Source organism: Dysidea avara, chromosome 6, assembly GCF_963678975.1.
Source record: "Dysidea avara chromosome 6, odDysAvar1.4, whole genome shotgun sequence".
Classification (NCBI taxonomy): domain Eukaryota; kingdom Metazoa; phylum Porifera; class Demospongiae; order Dictyoceratida; family Dysideidae; genus Dysidea; species Dysidea avara.
In genome coordinates, this window is record NC_089277.1 from 6,729,210 (window position 1) to 6,753,071 (window position 23,862).

At 38.2% G+C, this 23,862-nt stretch overlaps 3 protein-coding genes across 3 annotated transcripts; 2 read left to right on the forward strand and 1 right to left on the reverse strand.

The window, feature by feature from the left end:
• Nucleotides 1–2,917: 2,917 nt before the first annotated feature.
• LOC136257679 (probable 4-coumarate--CoA ligase 3) lies at nucleotides 2,918–9,163 on the reverse strand. The gene is made up of 5 exons (XM_066050969.1): nucleotides 8,975–9,163; nucleotides 3,681–4,959; nucleotides 3,558–3,636; nucleotides 3,357–3,497; nucleotides 2,918–3,307 (listed from the first exon to the last, which is right to left on the reverse strand). The coding sequence occupies exons 2-5, from the start codon at nucleotides 4,938–4,940 to the stop codon at nucleotides 3,108–3,110; spliced, it is 1,680 nt and encodes a 559-aa protein (XP_065907041.1). The 5' UTR covers nucleotides 4,941–4,959; nucleotides 8,975–9,163; the 3' UTR covers nucleotides 2,918–3,107.
• LOC136257680 (box C/D snoRNA protein 1-like) lies at nucleotides 9,140–23,604 on the forward strand. Its single transcript, XM_066050970.1, has 9 exons — nucleotides 9,140–9,283; nucleotides 9,337–9,443; nucleotides 13,213–13,292; nucleotides 13,935–14,038; nucleotides 14,475–14,543; nucleotides 20,744–20,824; nucleotides 21,729–21,812; nucleotides 22,548–22,687; nucleotides 23,137–23,604. The coding sequence occupies exons 1-9, from the start codon at nucleotides 9,192–9,194 to the stop codon at nucleotides 23,538–23,540; spliced, it is 1,161 nt and encodes a 386-aa protein (XP_065907042.1). The 5' UTR covers nucleotides 9,140–9,191; the 3' UTR covers nucleotides 23,541–23,604.
• On the forward strand, nucleotides 11,067–12,341 carry LOC136258310 (adrenocorticotropic hormone receptor-like). Its single transcript, XM_066051633.1, has one exon. The coding sequence runs from the start codon at nucleotides 11,310–11,312 to the stop codon at nucleotides 12,339–12,341; it is 1,032 nt and encodes a 343-aa protein (XP_065907705.1). The 5' UTR covers nucleotides 11,067–11,309.
• Nucleotides 23,605–23,862: the final 258 nt, after the last annotated feature.

Here is a 23,862-nt window from a genome sequence, read left to right on the forward strand (position 1 = left end):
ATTTGCCAAATGTTTCCCTCAATTTGATCAAACCATGCATGCATGCAGTCGTATGTATACTAACTAGTCACACTTACGTATATACGTAGCTACTAAACATTGATAGTAAGCAACATAATTATAATAATTAGTTTTTTTAATAATAATTAGTGGTGTGCAATATAATATCTATCACGATTATTGTACACAACATATCACAATATGATATATATCACAACATACAAACTCATCACTCAGCTAGTGTATTTACACTAATGACACTTGTAGCATTGATGTACTAGAAATACAATACAGCATGGTACATGACTAGCATACAACATTGCAAGCTCTTTTGTCAAAAAAGTACAGTGTACAATGACATCTTGGGTACGTTTTCTCTAATTATAGCTAAAATCTATACCTAGGCTTATATCACGATAATACAGATTCTATATCATATCACGATATATCGATAAATATCACATATTGCACATTACTAATAATAATTATGCTTCTGGTCATCCAGACTCATCCTGCCAGGTATACATAATTTTTTAAAGGTATAATATGAATTGCACAATCATATTCATATGACAACTTTGTATACAAAATGAGTCACAATCAGTATGTATGTATCTTTGATTGACTATTTCAAAATTTGCTTGTTTGGTAAAAGCAAACATATGCATGCACCACATCGGTTTAATGTACAGAAAAGATAGATGGCCCTGCAATATACCAACATAGTGCATTACATGCTATCATAGCGTTTTTAGGTGCTACCATAGCACATCAGTTTTAACAGTGTAACCTCTCCTCAAAAGGGAGAAAACATGGTCTTTCAGTAGGGCCAAACATAATATTATATATAAATTTGTTAGACCTAATAATATTGCATTGTGCACACAAGTGAAGTACTGCTGCAAGATCATGACTATCTAAGACTCCAGTTCATGGGTGCTAGGAATGCCTGGTTTAGTTGTTGGCTGAATCATGGTGGTTGTGAGTATGTCCCTTGTCCAAGTTGGCATGACTCTCTAGGTCATCCCTATTATCAAAACTTCAGACAAATAACTATAACTAACTGACTGTGCTGTGAGAATTGCTGTTGTGTACCATATTTATTTAGTATTGTGCAAATAAATTATAAGGACTAGTTTCTAATCAGATAATACGTTAAACTCTAATAAGTATAGCACTAATGTTAACTATTGATTTTCACTAAGAAACCCTGCTCTGGCTTCAGACTCTGACACATGTGAGATTTGCTTATTTTCATGTAGTATTGTATTACCAAGAGTAATACTCTAGGTATTACAAAATAGGCACAGTTTTAGGCTATTTGGTCACTTCTCTCTTCACTGTTTAATGTTTTTCACAACACGAGAAGCTATTTTTGTCTTGCACAAGATGGAAACTATGCAGGAGATAACTAATGCACGTGTCAACAATTTCATACCGGCATTTCAGATAGTCCCTCATCTCCAGGTATCCCATAGCTCCTGGTAATCCTGTTCTCCTTGTGTCTCTCACATGTAATGTACCATAAAGTTGTTGGTAAGAAATGTGGCACAAGCATCTATGATGTAGCGCTAAAACATTTTGCTAGGCAGGTATCTGATTGTTTGGAACATTATGCCGTGTCAAAAATTTTAACAAATGGAGTATACAATTATATTTTAGATAAAATTTGTATGATGAATGACTTGCTACTGATGTGTAGGTTAAAACCTTTGTGTATAAGATTTTATCTGTACGTACTGTATAAGTATATTTATACTCACATAATTATCTATATTAAATTTTATGACCTGGTATTCTGTCGTAAACAATTAAGTCAAGAGTATGTTGTTAAATTCATTGCCAGTACAATAATTTTCCTAATATTACAAACTGTATTATTCATACTGTGTGCAGCCATAGTTTGAACTCTTGGGAATATGTGAGGATTTACATATCTGAAGGCAGATCTATATAGAATGAATGTAAGGAGCTGATGCAGGAGAGGCGTACCTTATAAAAAGGCAGTAACTGCCACTACCACATACATATGTACATACGTATAGAAAGCTACAGATTTTAGAAGTCAATCATATTATGAAATCAAACACATGTACAGTAGTAGACACACAAGGACAAGGATGATTCAGGGGAGCTATAGCTGTATATTGCAGTGGTTGGTAGTATATTGTGGAGGTTGTACTAGAGACTTACACAGCTGATACTGCACACATAATCTGTATCAAGATTGGTAGGTTCATGCACATAATTATAGGCAATTGTGAAAACGAGTTTTAATCTGATAAAGTTCCAACATATATGTGCATAGATTATTTGACACTGTTGATAGATTTTGCATCCTTCATGTGATACAAGTGGTCCCTTTTCCTGGCACTGCTACTCTACCTCCCCCTTCACTCCTTGCCACAGCTGTCTCCTCTATTGGAGACAGCTGTGACAAGGAGTGAAGAAAAGATAGAGGAGAGAGACAGAGGAGACAGCTGTCTCCTCTGTCTCATGCACATTATGTGTTGATAGCTAACTCACCTGCTGTCAGATATTATTTAATCGGGAGGACCACGGTCCACAGATACTGGTTGATTTTTAAAATGTACTAGCAGCTACAGTTTACATAGGTCACCGAGGTTATATAGGTCCTTCAACATAATCTCATGCTTCACTATACTGTTACAGCTGCCACTAATACTACTACCCCCTGAAACTGTATATCAATGCGTTAATGGCTAAAACTATTTTGGATGATTGGTCCATTCTTTCCCAAGACCAAACTGAGATAGGTAAGCAAATTCTGTTAAAAGCCTTCCTAATAAGATGCCATGTCCGGGTCAAAAGTATCAGTATGGGTACTGTATCCACATTTCATGTTGTCCTTTCTGAGGGATTTTACTTTATCTTCTATTTCTAATAAGCATTGAGCTAAAATGTAGCAAAACCAAAATCAATATCAATAACTGTGTAATCAAGTAGTCGTAGATATAATTTACACAAAAGATGTGTGGATTAAATTTCATAGAATAGCTATGTATACGTAGCAATGGGGAAAATGGATACTATTACAACAGTATGCATGTACAACTTTTAATAGGCCAACTATTCATTCATTAATTTTATTGTCTCAATAGTTTTCGTAATATCTTTCCACTTTGTGATTTCGGTATTTGTTTGATAAACTTTACTCCTCCTCTTAACTGCTTGTGTTCTGCTACTCGTCCCTTTACGAAATCCTCCACTTCTTGTTCACTCAGTTCATCACTGCTCCTCACCACAAATGCTCGGGGAAGCTCACCATATTTCTGATCATCAACACCTTGTACAGTAACACTACTGACATAATCTGGATCATGTGATCCCCTTACCTATGACTGCCACATCAGAAATGTGGGGATGTTGAAGGAGAAGAGCCTCCAGTTCTGCTGGAGCTACTTGGAAACCTTTCACCTTGATCAGCTCCTTTAGTCTGTCAGTCACATAGAAGTACCCATTCTCATCATAATAACCTATGGATATAGTATGCCCATAGCAATAGTAAATACACTAATGACATGCACAATACTTACCTAAGTCACCAGTATGGAACCATCCATCTTTAATAGTGGCTTTAGTTGCTTCAGGATTGTTGAGGTATTCTCTCATTACCTGTAGTAACCACATCAATATGGAACACATTTTACATACAGTACCTGTGGACCCTGTATCACAAGTTCTCCAGGGATGTTGGGACCAAGAGCTGTTCCTGTTTTAACGTCCACTATCTTGCACAAGTTGTGCATGAATTGTAGCCCAATTGATTTTGGTTTGAATACATCTTGTGGAGTTAAGTGTGTTATACCAATTTCAGTCATTCCAAAACCATGTTGTAGGCAGTCCAAGTTTAGTCGCTTTTTAACTGCTGTAGCTAGTTTGAATCCAGTCGGAGCTGCACTGTATGAGATGTGTTTTAAGCTGGACATGTCATATTTATCAACCATCGGGTGATTGGCCAGAAACAGAATCAGTGGAGGGACCAAATTTGTGTACGTGACTTTATATTGTGATATAGTTTGTAGAAAATGCTCTGGTTCAAATTTTGGCATGGTGACTGATGTTGACCCAACATGTAAACCACAAGTCATGTTCATTAACAAACCCGCCATGTGGAAGAATGGTAAGACACATAGATTCCTTCCTGTACGATAGTAGTCACTGATGAGACCTCCGTGCTCTAACTGAACAAGACAAGACGACATGTTGTAATGAGTCATCACAACTCCTTTTGGGTTTCCAGTAGTACCACTGGAGTATGGGATTATTGCGACATCATTCATTGGGTCCAGTTTTATGTCAGTCGGAAATCTTGATCCACTGTCCTTCACTAAACTCTGGTAGGATATCAGATCCTTCCCTTCTCCCACACCTCCATCATCACCCAGCACTATTATTTTCTCTACACAACCTGCTTTACTAGCTGCTTCTTGTATTGTTGGTAGCAAGGTTGGTATGGTGGCTATGTACTTTGAGTTTGAGTTCTTAAACTGGTAAGCCAACTCTTCTGAGGTGTAACTTGGATTACAAGTACTCATGATCCCTCCCATGGCAATTGTAGAGAAGAATGTTGTACAAAATTCTGCACTATTGGGAGAAACTAGTGCTAACACATCTCCCTTCTGCATACCACTCCTCACTAGACCAGATGCCATATTAACCACTGACTCCTGTACTTCATTGTATGAGTACTTCCTTCCTGTAACACCATCTATTAGAACAGTCTTCTTGCCATACTTGGGAAAGTGCTGGAATACATGACTGTAAAAATTTGTCTCAGGAATTTGAACTGCTTTAAATGGAGATCTCACTATGTGATTGTTGTCAATAGTACTAGAAGAATGCTGCTTGGGTAGGAAACATCCTACAGTTCGAAAAGTGGCTAAACCTTTGTATTGAGTAAACTGAGATCGAATCATTACGATGTCTCCAACTAAGCTATAAATTTAATGTACAAGTAAACAGCCATTGCAATGATACTGTACTGATCAAATTGAATCATGTCACAAACCACAAACACACATTATACATGGCTTATACTACCAACTAAGAACAGCTGGTTTAACTAGATGATGACATGCAAGAGCATCTATTGTATGAAGTATATAACAAGTAAATTTCCAGCCTGTTATATTTTTTAAAGTTGGCAAGATGCAACAGGAGTGAGGTGGTAGAGATTAAGTATAATAGTTTTGTGCCCCCACTCAGAGAAACAATATGAATACTACCATAGTTTATATATTCATCGAAAGTTACTAAGCTATTGTGGGCAGCACCATTTGACAATACATCAGTAAACTTGAACACGAAATTGGAACAAACAAGCCCAGTGATTGCAAATCTATGATCTGCAAAAGGGATCTTTTAACCTTTCCAATGTACATTGAGTTGTGAATAAGGTAGTTATATACACCCCTAACATACCACTATTGCTTGATGGTGATAGGTTGAAAACAAGAGGAGTTGTGATTACAGGAAGACCCTAGATTCTACTCACTTAAAATGACTCACAAAACTAATATGCCAATACAAAACCAATGGCCTTGATCTGTAACAGCCCAACAGAAAACATATCAAAGTTTCTAGACTACTGGCTACGACTATTTGTACAAATCCTCTCCTCTTACATAAAAGATACAACCCAATTTATTAGAGACCTCCAGACCATAGAAATCACACAAGATGCGTGGCTAGTAACAATAGATGCATCAATGTGATATACAAGAATTCCACACACAGACGTATACAATAGTTTGATAATTAATTGTAAATAAAGCTGTGAAACCTTACCAGGTAAACCGATTAACCGACCTGTTGTTCCAGTTGCCAGTTATTTTTTGCATAACCGGTTAACCGATCTCTTAAGATATTTACTCCAAAATGTACGTTTTAGATACTCTTCACATTCTTTAACATTGATATCACACTTTACATAGTAGAATTCAGCTTTAGGTATAATCACTTGGTGCCTATTACGTATACTTTGGCCACCATAAGGACAATCTGACAAACTGTATTACAAATTTTAAGGGCATGTATAGCTTACATGCGGTGCAGCATAAAATTTGCAGAAAAATGTCGGTAAACCAGATAACCAACAGTTATGATCTGCTCAGTACCCAGTTATGACATTTTGTCCAGTTTCACAGGTCTATTGTAAATGGTAGTGACCATAGCTATATTCATTTTTGCATATGGAACATAAAAGGTAAATCTAGCTGATAAATGGCTCTGAAATGCATAGAACATTTTAGTCCCCATTACGTGCTGGTCACTGTAAAGCATTAATACAAAAGGTACGTGCTAAGTACAGGGTGAAAGTCACACTGCAACTCAGACCAAAACAAGTTGATGTTGTGCTACTTCTAAAAACCACGTGCCATGTAGCTAGCTTGGAATTAATCAACTATGCATTACCATTTTAGCCAATAGATTTTTGGTTGTGTAATACATAATTTATTGTAATTTTCGTATTTCGTAATTCATGAAATTTTTAATTATGTTGCTATGCACTGCTAAAGAAACGCTTGTTAAACAAACCGCTTTTAACAATACATTATGCACAGAAGTATCTTCTAAACTGTTTTATAGTTTGACTATTGTTTTTCCCCACAAATTCTCTCAACAAAGCCTCAAAGCTGCTCTTCATTTTTGTTTGCATATGTAGGGATACACCCCCTTTCCAACTCGAAGGGATAGGCTATTCCTGGTAGTCTATGAGGTATGCACAGTTGTTTTTCAGTTGTTAAATGCCTGTAAAACCCAAAGGGAACGTAATTCACAAAGTCTGAGGAGAGTCGCCACACCCGTATTTCAGACCACCGAAAAAAACCACCTCAGAGCAATGTTTACCTGTGCGGAAGTTTAATACAGACTTCATTTTGCTTTTACTTCTTACGTAAAAGTTGCTTTTACCATTTAACAATTTTGTCCATGTGGGTGCGTACGGACAAACATAGGTAGATAGGTAAACACACATACACATACACACACACACACTAGAGCTGAGCGATGCTGTCATTTTAGTATCACGATCGATACTAAAGCCACTATTCACGATACTGAATAGTTCACGATACTTACAAATAAGTCAATCATAGCTGGTGCTACATTGTGAACTAGCCACTATCATCCTTGTTTACAGTAACAGTTATTGTAACACATGCTTTGAGGTTATGTTATGGTGTTCACACCTCTCTGCAGGGGTAACCAGATTATGACTTACAAGGATTCTTAGCCTAGCACTGCATAACAAATGGATTTTTAATGACAATAATGTACAGGCATGGTATCATGATAGTTAATAACAAAATATCGCGATATTGATACTTTGCCCACAGCCGGTCTTTTGTGGGCGTGCGCCTGGTTTAAAAACTTAAGACAAAAATGTACAATAAAACAAAAAAAAGCTGGGTTATAAAGTGGGACTTCTAGCCAGGGCTCGCAACCATTGAGCCACCGCCTTACTCCCTTGCTTTCTACCTTATATCTGAGTGCAAACCACAAAGGTTGCTACATTGTTGAAGAAGGAACCTAGTGTGAAGAAGAACCCAAAGCTGAACCCGACCTTAACCCTAACTGAAGTTTGCCAGTTAAGCATAATGATGTCTTTCACTGTCTGTATTGAGGTAAGTTCTTGGTGTTCAAAGCAAGCTAGCTTCACTCGGACGATAGTGCAACCTCCAACCCTAGCTCACCTCAAACTCACCTTCAGGCCCCTATTTGATAATTATTAGTTTCTCATCCAGTCTTTCTAATCATTATGGTGCGGGCGGGAGGGCAATACCATTAGTCCATTATAATATTACTACACTGATGTCCAAATTTTCTTTCTTTCCTCCCACAAATTAACATTGATTTTTAGTTGCAATCATGCTCTATTGACTTCATCATAGCGGGATTTCAGTTGAATATTGAAAAACTGTCAAAAATAGAATCCACTGCAGTCATTTTCCAAGTTCTCCTGGTGATGCATAGTGCACTGTAGCGTTAATTTAAAAAAACACCGTCGTGTTTCAATACAAACTATGACCGTTTGGTATCACATGTTCTTCTGAGCATGTACAGAGTAAATAATGGCGGTAGCCTAAGAAGGATACGGGTGGTGAATGAGAAACTAAATAAGGGTCTCATACAACTAGCGTGCTTGATACTGTTGATTCTGATCGGTGTCAATAGCTGGAGAGTGGTGCTTACTGTGCGACTTTCACCCTGTACCCGTGCATGTATGTTTTTGAAAAACCCTTGATGATACTTGTGATGATATTAAAACTTTGCCCGGCCTAAGGCCACTCCAATTGGTAAGGCCACTCCAATTGGTAATTATGTTTCTGGTCAACCGCCCGCATCCTTTTTTGGAGAATGTTAAATTTCAGAAATACACGAGATACATGGGTAAAATGCCCGCATCAGCTTTTTGAAAAACCTGGATTTCAGAAACAAATACTCGGCTATTGGGCTGCAACAAGTATGCTAAATCTAACCATAATTTGTATTTTATCAGTGAAAACCTGCAAGAAATGGACATGGCGCATAGTACAGATCGATATACTCTAATAGAACAGTCAGTAAATCACAAAAAGTACTCTAATTGAGCAGTCACTTCATTGTTGCTTCGTTGCTGAATTCCGCCCGCCCGCACCTAGGACTCATTTTCAGAGGACCAGAAACATAATTACCAATTGGAGTGGCCTAACCTCCCCTACCATTTTCCATTACTGTTTTTACTTTTTAAGCCACATACCTAGTAAGCACTACCGGAAACTGTAGAAGAATACGGAATAAAACGAGTGCTGACTGTGGATGAGAAGTATTTAATTTATTTGGAGTAGCCTTAGCCTATGTTACACACAACTTTAAATGGCGGTACGGGTACGTACTGTATGTGTGCAAACCCATTACTGTGTACCATTATTAAATAAGTACATCGACAAGCTACCAAAACGTTACATACCTCGTTGTTAGTTAAGGAATGCGTTGTGATTTTCTGCTCACACTGCTCAGCCCTCTGCTCAGTACACACCTCAACGATCTATGACCAGACGACAAATAATTAATACCCCGAAACATCAACATCAACATCAGCCCTGCCGCTATGCCGCAACACAGTGGCAATAAGCGCCAGAGCTCGCCCACAAAATTTAGGCGCTTATTTTACAAGACCTGATAAAATGGAAAGGGAAAACAATATCACTTCTTGTCATATTTGTCACAGCAGTGAGGCGAAGTATCGTTGTCCTGCATGTGATGTGCGTACCTGCAGGTGTGGAGTCTGTGTGCTTTCATGTGTAGTATCACGTGCGCATGTTAACACAGTGTTGGGTGTGTCAAGGCGCACAAAGTCGAGCGGGATTGTGATGGGAAGAGATGCAAGACCGCATTCGTCAGCCAGACCGAGTTCTCCGACAACCACCTACTCAGCGGTTAGCATTTGTTGATATTCTGTGTTCTCTAGTATTTCTCCGTCTCTCCTGTGTGCGATTAAATAAAAACAGTTCATGTTTTGTCTGGTTCAACCCAGATTGTAATACATGTTAGCATCCAACCAATCTTTCCTCCACCCTTAGCAAACCTGACTTGGTGTTGGTTTCTAATAATTCCATCTGTTTGTTTAAACTAACTATCCCCATCAATACCCAGTGGCTGCTAGAGCTCGGAAGGAAGACCGATATAACTGTTTACAACATGACCTTCAGCTTCCTGGCTTAACTGTTGACTTATTTCCATCGAGATTGGTAGTTTAGGCCAGACACAATTGCCCAAGTGGCTAATGCTAGTGCTTGCCAAGTGACAAAGAAATCTATAAGATCCCTGTTTGAGCAGGCTGCTCACATTGTTGTCTCCTACTCATACAGGATTTTAAATTTAAGTACATGGATAGATATGTATCTGGATGTGTTGTATATACAACAAGTACACAGAAAAATTAGGAATTTTCAACTAGAGTTGGGACCATAGCACATTGATAAAATGTACTGAGGAAGAGCACAGTAAGGATATAACACTTCTTATTGTTTTACTGTGATTTAATATTGTGCACTACTCCAGCTTGTTTCAGTACTTTTTATCGATGTGCTATGGTCCCTACTCTAGTTGAAAATTTCAAACTTTCTGTGTACTTGTTTGTTAACTTTTTTTGTAAATAATTATTATAACTGGTGAACCCACGCATACCGCATCTGAAATGACACCGCGCCCCCCAGCTATATAAATTATCGTCTGGAAAGTGAAGTATCCATTATGCTTCGTTGTCAGCTATGTTCAACCCGTTACACAGCATTTCGGATCAAGAACTGTTCGAAAAATGCCTCTGCAATCCATGCATACCGAAAGAAGAAATGGTGCCGTGCGCCCCGTTATATCAATTATCGTCTGAAAAGTGAGTACTTCATTGTCAGCTATGTTCAACCTGTTACACAGCAATATGAATCAATAACTGTTTGAAAAGTACCTCTGCAATCAAAACAGCCACTATGAAAAGTATGGACAATCTCCGATACGAAGGGAAGCCATCACGTGCTACTGCCAAATTGACTTTTCGCTGTCAGCAAAGATGAATGGGACACAAAGGAGGACACTGGCATGGCCTTGTTGCGACTGGTCATTGGATACAAAATTCCACTGCATACCTACCACAAATATCAAGACATACATATCACGAGGTCACTGTTTTGAGGCGTACACAAGTAGCAATACACCACTCCAACCTATATAGTCCCTCCCCTTACTGTTTCTCTTTATTAGTAATGCCATTATCACTTTGAAGAATCATCTACAATACTTGTGATACCTTATCATTTGATTATTCAGTGCTTCAATAAAAATTATTGCATTCACCAACTGTAGATGCTCTATATGTTGATGCACCACAGCAAAAATCAGTCCACAGTCCAGGCAACAAAATTAGTTAAAAGTCTACAGTCAAGACAAATAATTGAAACCCACAATCAGTTCAAAGAGTCTACAATCAAGCAATACATATTTGATGGGAAGTCACGATCAATCATGTAGAATGAAACAAAGTCACAATTACCCTTAGTGTTTTCGGATTTATGTGAATAGGATAAAGTATTTATAAATCCATAACTATGCAGTGCCTTGAGCAATACTACAAACACATTCTTAATGTTACAGCATTTCAACACACCACTAACAAGTATGCTTGGTAATCAGTCAACCACTGGTAGCTATATTACAATGAGGTGTAAACTGTCACTTTGTTGAAGTGAACTAGAGTGTAGAGAGAGCTAGAGATTGTACGTGAGGACAGCAAGCTTTTAAAGAGAGGGATGGAGTCTTTCAATTGGTCATCCAACATATCTCTACCACTGGACACCTCCAGCATTGAAGTTCCCTTGTTTATTACCTATCTTAAGATGTTACTGACACTGGTAATGTCGATTCTTGTAATCATCCCAGCAGTGGTTGTTGTTTGTATCATAAAGAAGACTGAGGCTCTACACTCTAAGTACTACTTCCTTGTTGCCAACCTACTGTTCACTGATATTGTTCAAGCAGTCTACCAGCTGATCACAGAGAACCTTATCATGATCACATATCTACTTGATCTGAACACAGATACAGTAGGGGAAGTGTTGTTCTGGGTGACAGTACCACTGACTTTAACCTTCTTCATCATAACCAACTTGCTGTTTATAACCTTAGCTGCCGAACGTGTGATTGTTATTGGTTACCCTTATCGTCACAGAAGCATCATGACGACTAAAGTAGTGCATGGTATGGTTGTAGCCACCTGGGTTGTGTCAGCCATTTTGGCAGTGGTGCTGATTTTGTTTTCCCATCATCCTATACATTGGCCATTTGGAACAATTACTTATGCAAAGAGTTTGCTGGCACGTGCAATCCTGGGCCCTCTTAGAATCAGTTCAACTGCTTTCATCATGGCCACTAATGTATTCTTATACTATAAAACCTATCAATCAAATAAGAAGGCTGAAGAGAGAATGCAAATGGGGAATGCTAGAGAAGTGGAGGCAAAAAGGCTGAAAAAATTAGTACAAAAACTTCATTTACAAACAAAAACAGCTGTCTCACTGTTGATGTTAGGAGGTATTGAAGGAGTTGCCAACATGCTGTTTCCTGTAATGCACCTTCTGATTGGAACAATGGGACCAACAGGAGAGCTCTATGCCACTCAGTTCTTCGCCTATATGATGCACAGTTGCTTACGGCTATCTCATTCTCTTGTGTATGGCTTTTACATGAAACAGATACGACAGAGGCTACCAAAATACAATATCCACCCATGTCCACAGTTCCCCCATCACAGCAGAGTCATCGTCTTAAATCAGTCGAGTTGAACTGTGTATAAGATACACTTGCACTTATTCATGCACAACCTGTAACATAACCACCTACAAAGCACAAATATAAAATGCACAAATATAAAATGCACAAATATAAGATGCACAAATATAAGATGCACAAAATTTACTGTTTTTGTTTGTGTATATAGTAGTACTTGATAGTAAGTTGATGTTGTATTGTAACCTTTAGTTCTATTAATATTGTAGAGTTGGTAGGGTATCATCCACTAGTGAATGTTCGCACAATTAACGTATATTTGTTAAGCACGTGTGCCTAATAAAAAAACTTGTCATAAGTGTTTATGAATTTTCTATCTTGGAATGGTGTGATTTGTAGCCACCATATGTATTGATATTTGGAGACCAATTTCTGTGCAATCCTTTGTGTGAAGCACTCTGCTGAAGACCATTTTGTTTAGTGAATTGTTAGTAGCCTTGTACCTTGTGAAGCCATTTTAGAGTAGCTGCGCTTCGTGTTGGAGTTGTCCACATACCCTTATCAACCATGATAAGTAGGCACCATTTATTGTTTTGTGTTCTCATGTGTAATACCGTATAGCCTAGATATTTTGAGGGGGAATTTTTTCAGTTTTTCAAGGTTTTTACGGTGAGCAGTGAAAATTTTATCCTTGAATATTTTAGACTTCTATATATATTACATATTGGATTGTTTGCGAATCCGCAAAAAAGATTATTTTTGCATTGCTCAACCTCGAAAATCTTGCCCCTCAAAATATTTTGGCTATACGGTATAGTGCAAATTATTTGCCATGCATGCAGCAACCTTACAACTGCAGTTAAGTGCCCATTAGGAGAATAATGGGTTTTAATATCAGTAATTATTGCTACGTACATCTCATTGCAGATTATCGATTCTTAGAGGAGGTAGGATCATACGTTGACTCGACTCACAGAGACAAAGTGTTGAGGAGCCGAGCAGTGACTGTAAGTTCCATCTCTTCTGTTAGTTAAGAGTGCAGAGGTCATCGTGGCTGATAATAGTGTATCAAGCATCCATTGATTTCAAATCTACTGTATGTCAACCTCAGTAACTTAACACCAACAGTACTATAATATATATTATACATATGTATGTGTGAATAGATATTCATGCTACCAGCCTCACAAATGTTTATCAGTTAGCCCACAATACATGGCTTTTCAAGCTGTCTAAGTAAAGAATTATGTTTCAGATCAAGAAGGTTAGCCTATGCAGCAGGTAGATTATTGTTCATTACGATCTCACCCGACAGTTTTATTAGAGTAAGCTGAATGGTAAGATGATCTGTTTCCCACTGTCTTAATGAAAGGGTTAAAGCCCTCTTTCCTGACATTGAGGTGGGCCTACAGCTCATCTGGCCTACCTTCCTCTATGCCTAGCTATGTAGATAGAATAGCGGTGAAGACTTTGCATGTCATAATAATGACCAAATTTAGGCGGTGAGACATAGCAATGAGAACATAATATCAACGATAAGTGGCTTAAGGGATAATTCTCAGGAATGTAGTGGCTGTGGTTTCTGTGGCCACATGCACACACTTATGTATGTTCAGTATGTATGTACTGTATGCCTCTTGCATTTTCAGCCCTCAAAATTGAAGAATGCTTGCAGACGAAGAAATATATCATTCTTTTATCAAGAGTCTACCATGACCAAACGTCTTCAGAACCAGACCATGTTTGATCAAAAGTAAGTGGATGTACACTTAGTCTGCCTTTGCAATACTGCATGCACGCATTGTTGGTTGTTTTGTTTACACTCTTTTGGTAATAGACCTCTCTTAGCAACCACCAATACCTCTTTAGTAGGAACATTAAATTCTCCACTGAAAGTTTTTATAATTCTACAGCCATATCATTTACGTAGCCAAAAGTTTAAATTATGAAAGCAGTAGTATTGCCAAACAAAGGGGGTATAGTCACAGTCCTAAGCCCTAGTAACTGGAATTCAGACTGTCACCTAATATACACTGTACAGTTAGCTCAGGTGAATTACAGTGCATCTTTTTTGATGTGTAGGTCAGCATTACATTGTATTTAAATTTTTCATTGCATCGTCACTAATATTGACTGAACTTATTTGTTAACAGAATAGTTAAACACTTGTTGTTATTTATGTACAACAGGAAGAATGTGATCTTATGGATGGTGGAGTGGGTGTTTCCCAATGCTGATGTGCAGTATACAGATGTTAGGTATGTGTTAATGTAATAGCTGATCTAATCCAAAACAGCCAAGCTGTAAAAAAAGTGTGCGGCCCTCAGAAAGGCTATGGTGGAAAAAGATGTGAAATCCAAGGTGGCGGCCAAGAAATGGCTGTGATGGTAGGTTAATGGTAAAAATTTTAATAACGACAATTCAGGTGAGTTTTTGTGCCGCTTCACAAAATTTACCTAAATTGTCATTTTTAAAATTTTTACCATTAACCTACCATCACAGCCATTTCTTGGCCGCCACCTTGGATTTCACATCTTTTTCCACCATAGCCTTTCTGAGGGCCGCACACTTTTTTTACAGCTTGGCTGTTTTGGATTAGATTTCATTTCTTTTTGTATTTGTATACCCCAAAGCCGGCTTATGGCCAGCTTTGGGACTTTTTTAACCTATGTTTTTTTCTTTACTACAGGAAGAAGAAAAGATGAAGTAGATGTACTTTAAATATTTTATCAGTAAATCTATATACAAATTATATATACTGTATAATACATATGTGACCGGATTTGCGAAAAGGGGTCTTCCACACACATCCAATTTGCCAACTTTGACAATTGATAACTTCAGATTGGAAAGAGCTATTGCCTTGATATTTGGGCAGTGGTGAGCACCACTATAGCTGAATACATGGTGAAATTTTCAGGTTAATATGTTACTTGAACACTGAGTTATGGTCTCCAACGTTTACGGAATTGGATGTGTGTGGAAGACCCCTTTTCGCAAATCCGGTCACATATATTGATTACAGAAATCTCCATGGTGGTTTCTTTGTAACTGAACACTCTACAAGGTGACTTCTTCTAATTGCTCTCTCTACAGGGTGAATTGTTTGTAGCTGAACGATCTACAAGGTAACTTCTTCTAGCTGATCTCTCTACAGGGTGATGTGTTTGTAGCTGAATTTTGTATAGGTGATTTGTTTGCAGCTGAGCTCTTTACAGAATGGTTTCTTTGTAGCTGAACTCTCTAAAAGGTAACTTCTTCTAACTGATCTTTCTACAGGGCAATTTGTTTCTGGCAGAATTTTCTACAGGGTGATTTCTTTGCAGCTGAACTCTCTACATGGTGGTTTCTTTGTAGCTGAACTCTCTACAAGGTAATTTCTTCTAGCTGATCTCTCTACAGGGAGATTTGTTTGTAGCTGAACTATCTACAAGGTAACTTCTTATAGCTGATCTCTCTACAGGGTGATTTGTTCGTAGTTGAATTCTGTACAGGTGATTTGTTTGCAGCTGAGCTCTTTACAAAATGGTTTCTTTGTAGCTGAACTTTCTCCAAGGTAATTTCTTCTAGCTGATCTCTCTACAGGGTGATTTGTTTGTAGCTGAATTCTGTACAAGTGATTTGTTTGCAGCTGAGCTTTTTACAGAATGGTTTCTTTGTAGCTGAACTCTCTACAGGGTGATTTGTTTGTAGCTGAACTCTCTACAGGTGATTTGTTTGTAGCTGAACTCTCTACAAGTCGATACTTCTAGGTGATCTCTTTACAGGATTCCTTGTTTCTAACTGAACTCTCAACAGGGTGATCTGTTCATAGCTGAACTTTCTACTGGGTGATTTGTTTGCAGCTGAACTCTCTAAATGGTGGTTTCTTTGTAGCTGAACTCTCTACAATGTGACTTCTTCTAGCTGAACTCTCTACAAAGTGACTTGTTTCTAGCTGATCTCTCTACAGGGTGACTTGTTTCTAGCTAAACTCTCTACAGGTGATTTGTTTGTAGCTCAACTCTCTACATGGTGGTTTCGTTGTAGCTGAACTCTCTACAAGGTAACTTCTTCTAGCTGATCTTTTTACACTGCATATTTGTTTGTAGCTGAGTTCTCTACAGGGTGATTTGTTTGCAGCTGAACTCTCTACATGGGAGTTTCATTGTAGCTGAACTCTCTACAATGTGACTTCTTCTAGCTGAACTCTCTACAGGGTGACTTGTTTCTAGCTGAACTCTTTACAGGTGATTTGTTTGCAGCTGAACTCTCTACAAGGTAACTTCTTCTAGCCGATCTTTCTACAAGGTGATTGAGTTTTTTGCAGCTGAACTCTTTACATGGTGGTTGCTTTGTAGCTGAACTCTCTAAAAGGTGACTTCTTCTAGCTGAACTCTCTACAGGATGATTTGTTTGCAGCTGAACTCTCTACGTGGTAGTTTCTTTGTAGCTGAACTCTCTACAATGTGACTTCTTCTAGCTGAACTCTCTACAGGGTGACTTCTTCTAGCTGAACTCTCTACAGGGTGACTTGTTTTTAGCTGATCTCTCTACAGGGTGACTTGTTTCTAGCTGAACTCTCTACAGGTGATTTGTTTGCAGCTGAACTCTCTACATGGTGGTTTCTTTGTAGCTGAACTCTCTACAAGGTAACTTCTTCTAGCTGATCTTTCTACAGGGTGATTTGTTTGTAGCTGAATTCTCTACAGGGTGATTTATTTGCAGCTTAACTCTCTACAAGGTGACTTCTTCTAGCTGAACTCTCTAAAGAGTGATTGATTTTTTTTGCAGCTGAACTCTCTACATGGTGGTTTCTTTGTAACTTAACTCTCTACAGGGTGATTTGTTTGTAGCTGAACTCTCTACAGGGTGATCTGTTCATAGCTGAACTCCCTATAAGGTAACGTCTTCTAGCTAATCTTTCTACAGGGCGATTTGTTTGTAGCTGAGTTCTCTACAGGGTGATTTGTTTGCAGCTGAACTCTACATGGTAGTTTCTTTGTAGCTCTACAATGTGACTTCTTCTAGCTGAACTCTCTACAAGGTGACTTGTTTCTAGCTGATCTCTCTACAGGGTGACTTGTTTCTAGCTGAACTCTCTACAGGTGATTTGTTTGCAGCTGAACTCTCTACATGGTTTATTTCTTTGTAACTGAACTCCCTGCAAGGTGACTTCTTCTAGCTGATCTCTCTACAGGGAGATTTGTTTGTAGCTTAACTCTCTACAGGTGATTTGTTTGCAGCTGAACTCTCTACATTATGGTTTCTTTGTAGCTGAACTCTCTACAAGGTAATTTCTTCTAGCTGATCTCTCTACAGGCCGATTTGTTTGTAGCTGAACTCTCTACATGATGGTTTCTTTGTAGCTGAACTCTCTACAAGGTGATTTCTTCTATAGCTGATCTTTCTACAGGGTGATTTGTTTGTAGTTGAACTCTCTACACGATAGATTCTTTGTAGCTGAACTCTCTACAAGGTGATTTCTTTTATAGCTGATCTTTCTACAGGGTGATTTGTTTGTACCTGAACTATCTACATGATGGTTTCTTTGTAGCTGAACTCTCTACAAGGTAAATTCTTCTAGCTGATCTCTCTACAGGACAATTTGTTTGTACCTGAACTCTCACAAGATTGTTTCTTTGAAGCTGAACTCTCTACAAGGTGATTTCTTCTAGCTGATCTTTCTACAGGGTGATTTGTTTGTAGCAGAACTCTCTACAAGGAAACTTCTTCTAGCTGATCTCTCTACAGGGAGATTTGTTTGTAGCTGAACTCTCTATACATGATTTGTTTGCGGCTGAATTCTCTACATGATGATTTCTTTGTAGCTGAACTCTCTACAAGGTAACTTCTTCTAGCTGATCTCTTTACAGGGTGAATTGTTTGTAGCTGAACGATCTACAAGGTAACTTCTTCTTACTTATCTCTCTACAGGGTGATTTGTTTGTAGCTGAACTTTCTACAAGGAAACCTCTTTTAACTGAGCTCTGTACAGGGTGAATTATTTGTAGCTGAACTATCTACAAGGTAACTTCTTCTAGCTGATCTCTCTACAGGATGATTTGTTTGTAGCTGAACTATCTACAAGGTAACTTCTTCTAGCTGATCTCTCTACAGGGTGATTTGTTTGTAGCTGAATTCTGTATAGGTGATTTGTTTGCAGCTGACCTCTTTACAGAATGGTTTCTTTGTAGCTGAACTCTCTACAAGGTAACTTCTTCTAGCTGATGAATCTACAGGGTCACTAGTTTGTAGCTGAATTCTCTACATGGTGGTTTCTTTGTAACTGAACTATCTACAAGGTGACATCTTCTAGCTGATCTTTCAACAGTATGATTTGTTTGTAACTGAACTCTCTACAAGAAAACTTCTTCTAACTGATGTCCGAACAGGGTGAATTGTTTGTAGCTGAACTCTCTACAGGGTGATTTGTTTGTAGCTGATCTCTATACAGGTTACTTATTTCTAACTGATCTCTTGAATTCTGTTCAGGGTGACTGCTCTATTAGGATGACTGCTCTATTAGAGTATCTCGATCTCGCACTTGCTACACCAAGTTGGATTTCGTGTTATAACTCCGTGGCTTTAAGTCTGATTCTTCTACACCATTGAAGAGCCTTTCTAAGATGATAACTCCATCTGTACAGCGATTTTCAAAGCATTACCCCAAGTGGTTTATCTGGTAGGCATGGCAAGCATAATTATACAACCAAGTACTAAGAATAATACGAAACGCGGTTAAAATTACGTCATAAATAAATAAATAATTAAATAAATAAATAATTAATAATTAATGTTTGAGAAAACTACGAGGCCTAGAGACATGAACTAACCGGGGATAGATTCGCCTGTGAATGAAGGCACAAACGTATAATCATCGCTCCTGTTTGTGCTGATGACCTGACCATACGTGTAATTCTATATAACGCCCAGTACCACACCCTTGCTTAATTACTTACATATTGCGCGAAGAAGATTAGTGATGCCGGTGCAGGAGAGCCAGAAGCCACTTGTGTAAACAAGAAGATTACAAGTAAGTTTTTATGTTTGTAACATCTCAAGTCTCCATGCCAGCTGCCAGTGGATTCATTCACGTAAATAAACAATACAAGAAAACATTAAACTGACATATGCCACGCTCTTTACAATAAGCTTACAGTTACATATAAAATACAAGTAAACAATTTTGTCTTGTGCAGCTGGCATGGCGAACTTTCTTTGTGTTGGTGTCAGGCAATTCAATACGTGCTTAATCTTTTTTGCCTTCACCTGGCGTAGCTACTAGGCTCTAGTGGCTTGGCTGTCTTCCTTTATCTGGTTCATCTGGCTTGCATACGACTACAGCATTGTGTAGCTATCTCCTGAAAGTTGTGTATGCATAACTATAGTGTGTCACCCATCACTGTGCCATTGCTGCATCACTGATGAACCTTACTTAGCTCTAGTTGATGTTGATATGCATTGCTGTATATTGGCTAATAATTTTTATCTGCATGGTGATGTTGCCTATAATGTATTGCTGCAAACAATACTGCAATAATGTATAGTTCTCTCCTGTATGTTTTGTATACATATATTTTGTACACATCACTGTGCCATTACCACACCAATGATGTACTGGCACTTAGCTACTGGTGGCCTTTAGTTACGATGCCACTATTGTGTTATATCTGTCACTACTGTGACATAATGAGTTTATTTGGAGATAATGCATTCATCACCTAATAGCCTCACCGCGGGGCTGTCACATTGGTGTATGTACTTGGTTGTATGTGACGCGGTCCTAGTAATAATAATAATAATAAAATAAAAATATTAAAAATTAGCTAAACTCGATTGCATAATTGTTACACACTGTTGATTTTTTTGCTGTATCTTCCTGGTTTTTAGCTCGATTTCTTACAAACCACAAAAGGTTTGAGGTTCAATAGTTAACCTATTCACCCACCGATTTTCAGCTTCTTCCCATACGCGGTTTACCCTGTAGGCGTGACAACATATTGGTGTTATTTTTCGTGCATAATCGCTCATAACTCTTTGCCTGTTTATGGTATTCCAGCCAAAGTTGGTACCGAGATGCGCCTTTATACCCCCCTTCTGTGTGCCAAATTTCAAGGCAATCGGATAACGCGTTCGCGTTTTATAGCAGTTTTTGTAAGTGTGCGAAAAGAGGAAGAAAAATAAGAAGAAAAAAAAAAAACGAAGAAACTAAGCCAATTTTTGAAGTCGCATATCTCAGGAATGCCTGAAGCGATTTCGCTCAAATTTGGAATGTGGAGTACTGAAGTTGGAGGGAATGTACACAGCAAAATTTGTCTTGTTTCATCAAGGCAGCACAGAGCTACGGAGGTGCGAAAATTGCATTTTCTTTCTTCCTGTCAATATACTCACGAGGTTGCGCGCCGGCTTCTTGGGCCGCACGACACACTACCGTGTGTCTTGATGTGTGTGTGTGTATTGTGTTGTGTTTGATCAGGATAGATGAGCACATTCCGTTAAACTCCTTGTTAGAGAAATATCTTCATCCGACTGAATCTGATCCAGTTATAAGACACAGGTGCGTACTAGTACATACAAAATAGATATTTAATGCAGGTCATTTAAGGTCCAGATTATCTACTCATTATGTCTGTACCAAAATCTTCTGTTGTTGTACCAGGTCCCATCCGGATTACTGTTTAGGTCAGTAGTTCATCCACAGAGGCAGCAGTAGTGACCCGCTTTCAATGCTGACCTAATGTTCATACAAGGAGGGGCTTCAATAATTTAAATTTCCAACGTTTACATTGTGCATACACTAGGTACATATAAAATGCTTTGGTAATGCATTATTGAATGTTAACTTTAGCCATTTGTGTTTCTGATAACAAGCCAACTAAAATGTCTTTGAGCAGGCTGTAGGACCAGGTGCCCTACAGACCTTCAGCACTTGTGCTGTAAAGCATTAATAAATAAATAAAATAAATAAAAATGTTTTGAATGCTTACGCATTCTTCCAAATATAAGGGTGGAAGATACTTTAGGGTTGAGCGATACTGCCATTTTAGTATCACGATTGATACTAAAGCCACTATTCTTGATACTGAATAGTTCATGATACTTGCACGTAAGTCAATCATAGCTGGTGCTACATCATTTATTGCTCAGCATTCCTGCAAGAAGTCTTAAAGGTGGTAGCATCCTTGTTTACAGTAACTTCGAGGTTATGTTATGGTGTTCACACCTCTAAGCAGGGGTAGCCATGTGGGTAGGCCATATTACTTACAAGGATTCTTAGCCTAGTACTGCATAACAAATGAGTTTTTAATGACACTATAGGAATGGTATCACAATAGTTAATAACAAAATATCATGATATCAATACTCTCAAAATATTGCGATATATCATTAAAATGATAATATCGCTCAGCCCTAGTCTACTTGTATTTCACAATTCGAAGGGTTAATGTATTTTATTGTAGGTTGCAGAAGTACTTGTCATCAGGAGGTGTTGACAATGTCCAGATCTTCATGAAGGTGGAAAGGAAACAGTTTAAAGGGACCAGGTACTAAAACTTCCTACCAAGCTAATTTCCCAATCTTACAACTACAAATAGCAAATACCCCATACAGTGTTTGTACTGTAGTAGTGGCGTATAATACAGGGGTTCACGTTGAGCTGATTCCTGAGAAAACAGCTGAAGTAGAAAAGCGAGTTTCTTCTCAAGAGAAATAATATAATAACATTTCAGCCAACCAAATGATTAGTGCTGACAGTAAAGGTGTGAATAGCATACATTCGCAGTTTGGCTCCATTACAAAAGCCATACCAGACTATGCACTTTTGTGACTTCCTTATGGGAAATGTATGGTAACAACTTTGGTTGGTTGTAAATAAAATATTGGACACATTTGAATGAAAATATTTAGTGGGTCAAGTAGTACTACAGAATGAGCCAGAAATCAAGACCCTGTGTAATTCTATCCATGAATTATTAAATGTTTTTGAGGAGTCAACTCAACGTGAATATGCTATAGTACGTTTAACATTCAATACCAAATAGAGGGAAACTTTGGCAGGGATAAACTTTGATTGGCAGGTTAAACGTTAGTGAATTTGCAGCAAATTTCTAAATTCATCACTCGTAGTGCCTCACTCAGATTAGTATCTTGATGGCTAAATATTGAGCTTGAATTTGCCGAAGTTTATTTCACCAAATGCAATTTAGCTGGCTATTCACCAAAGTTTCTCTCTGTATGGTATACAAAATATCCATGCATAACACTTCTTGCTGTTGCAGATATTACAAGTTGGATGCTACGAAAAACTTGAGGAGGAACTTATCCTACAAGACAGTGATGGAGTATCCTGTGTTGCATGTGTGTATTGCAGACATGACCCCAACTGACTATGTCATCTATGATCCTGCTGTGGACACTGGTGAGCTGTTGTGTGGTGTGTACTATGTTTGGTTAACTGTTAACAAACTCTTTTACTTAAGAATTTGTTGTGCATAAATGGTAAAGGCAAAGAACAGATTTATTTTAAACTTTTGAAAGAGAATAGGTGCCATTGTGGTTAGAATTTGTTAAGTGGAATACAAATTGACAGAAATTACCACATACCGTTTGCCATTTGCTAAGATAGATAAGTAGCTACTAAGGTACTTATATAAATCGATGGAAAATTTTGTTGTCAAAGAAATAAACCCATACAGTATGTATGTCTGCCTATGGTACAGATATTTTGCTAAGAATATACAATGCATAGCTACATACACGCTTTTTCACAGTTTGTAGCTCACCTGTACAAATAGCTTGTAATACTGTACTTGTAGTGTTTGATATGCGTAGCTAGCACACATGTTTAGGTATTTTGTTGTTCTGTAGTTGTTGTAAACAATCCAAAGTCACCTCTACAATCTAACGAAGAGACAATTGTGATAGACTCACCCTCGCCAAGTAGTGATCATGACTGTTATGTCATTGAAGATATAGCACCACCAGTGTCTAGTCAACCAGTAGAAACATCTTGTAGTAACACAACCACCCAATTTCCTCACACTCCAATGAAACACAGTGTAAATACTCCTGTACCACTATTCAGTGTTGATCACATGGTCCAGTCTAACCACATGATCCAATCTAATGGGATCCCACCCAGTGAAGCTCACATGATCTCATCCAGTGAAGATCAGGTGATGTCCAAACACCAACCACAGTGTAGTGGTCTGCAGATGTTAAGTCAATATGATAGTGATGATAGTGAATTGGAACCTGGTGAAGTTGTATAGCCATAGCACACCATACTGTACTGTATGCTTGTTTTGTACACATCGAATTGAATTTGAATTTCCATTGTGTGTTTGCTGTAGTTTAGGCAGTGGTTGAGAAGAGTGGTCCCTTCTGGCATGATTATTTCGGTTACATTATAGGTCACTCCGAACCTGTTTTCTGTCCACTGTTCACATGATGTTTTTTCAACCCAGAGAATTTCGTTATATCCATAAACTGTAAAAGTTATGGTATAGCCAAGGTGAATATTTATGATAGAATCAATACTCATAGACTAGTGATGCAGTCAAAACACTGAACTGGTTATTTCCTTGTAGTTCT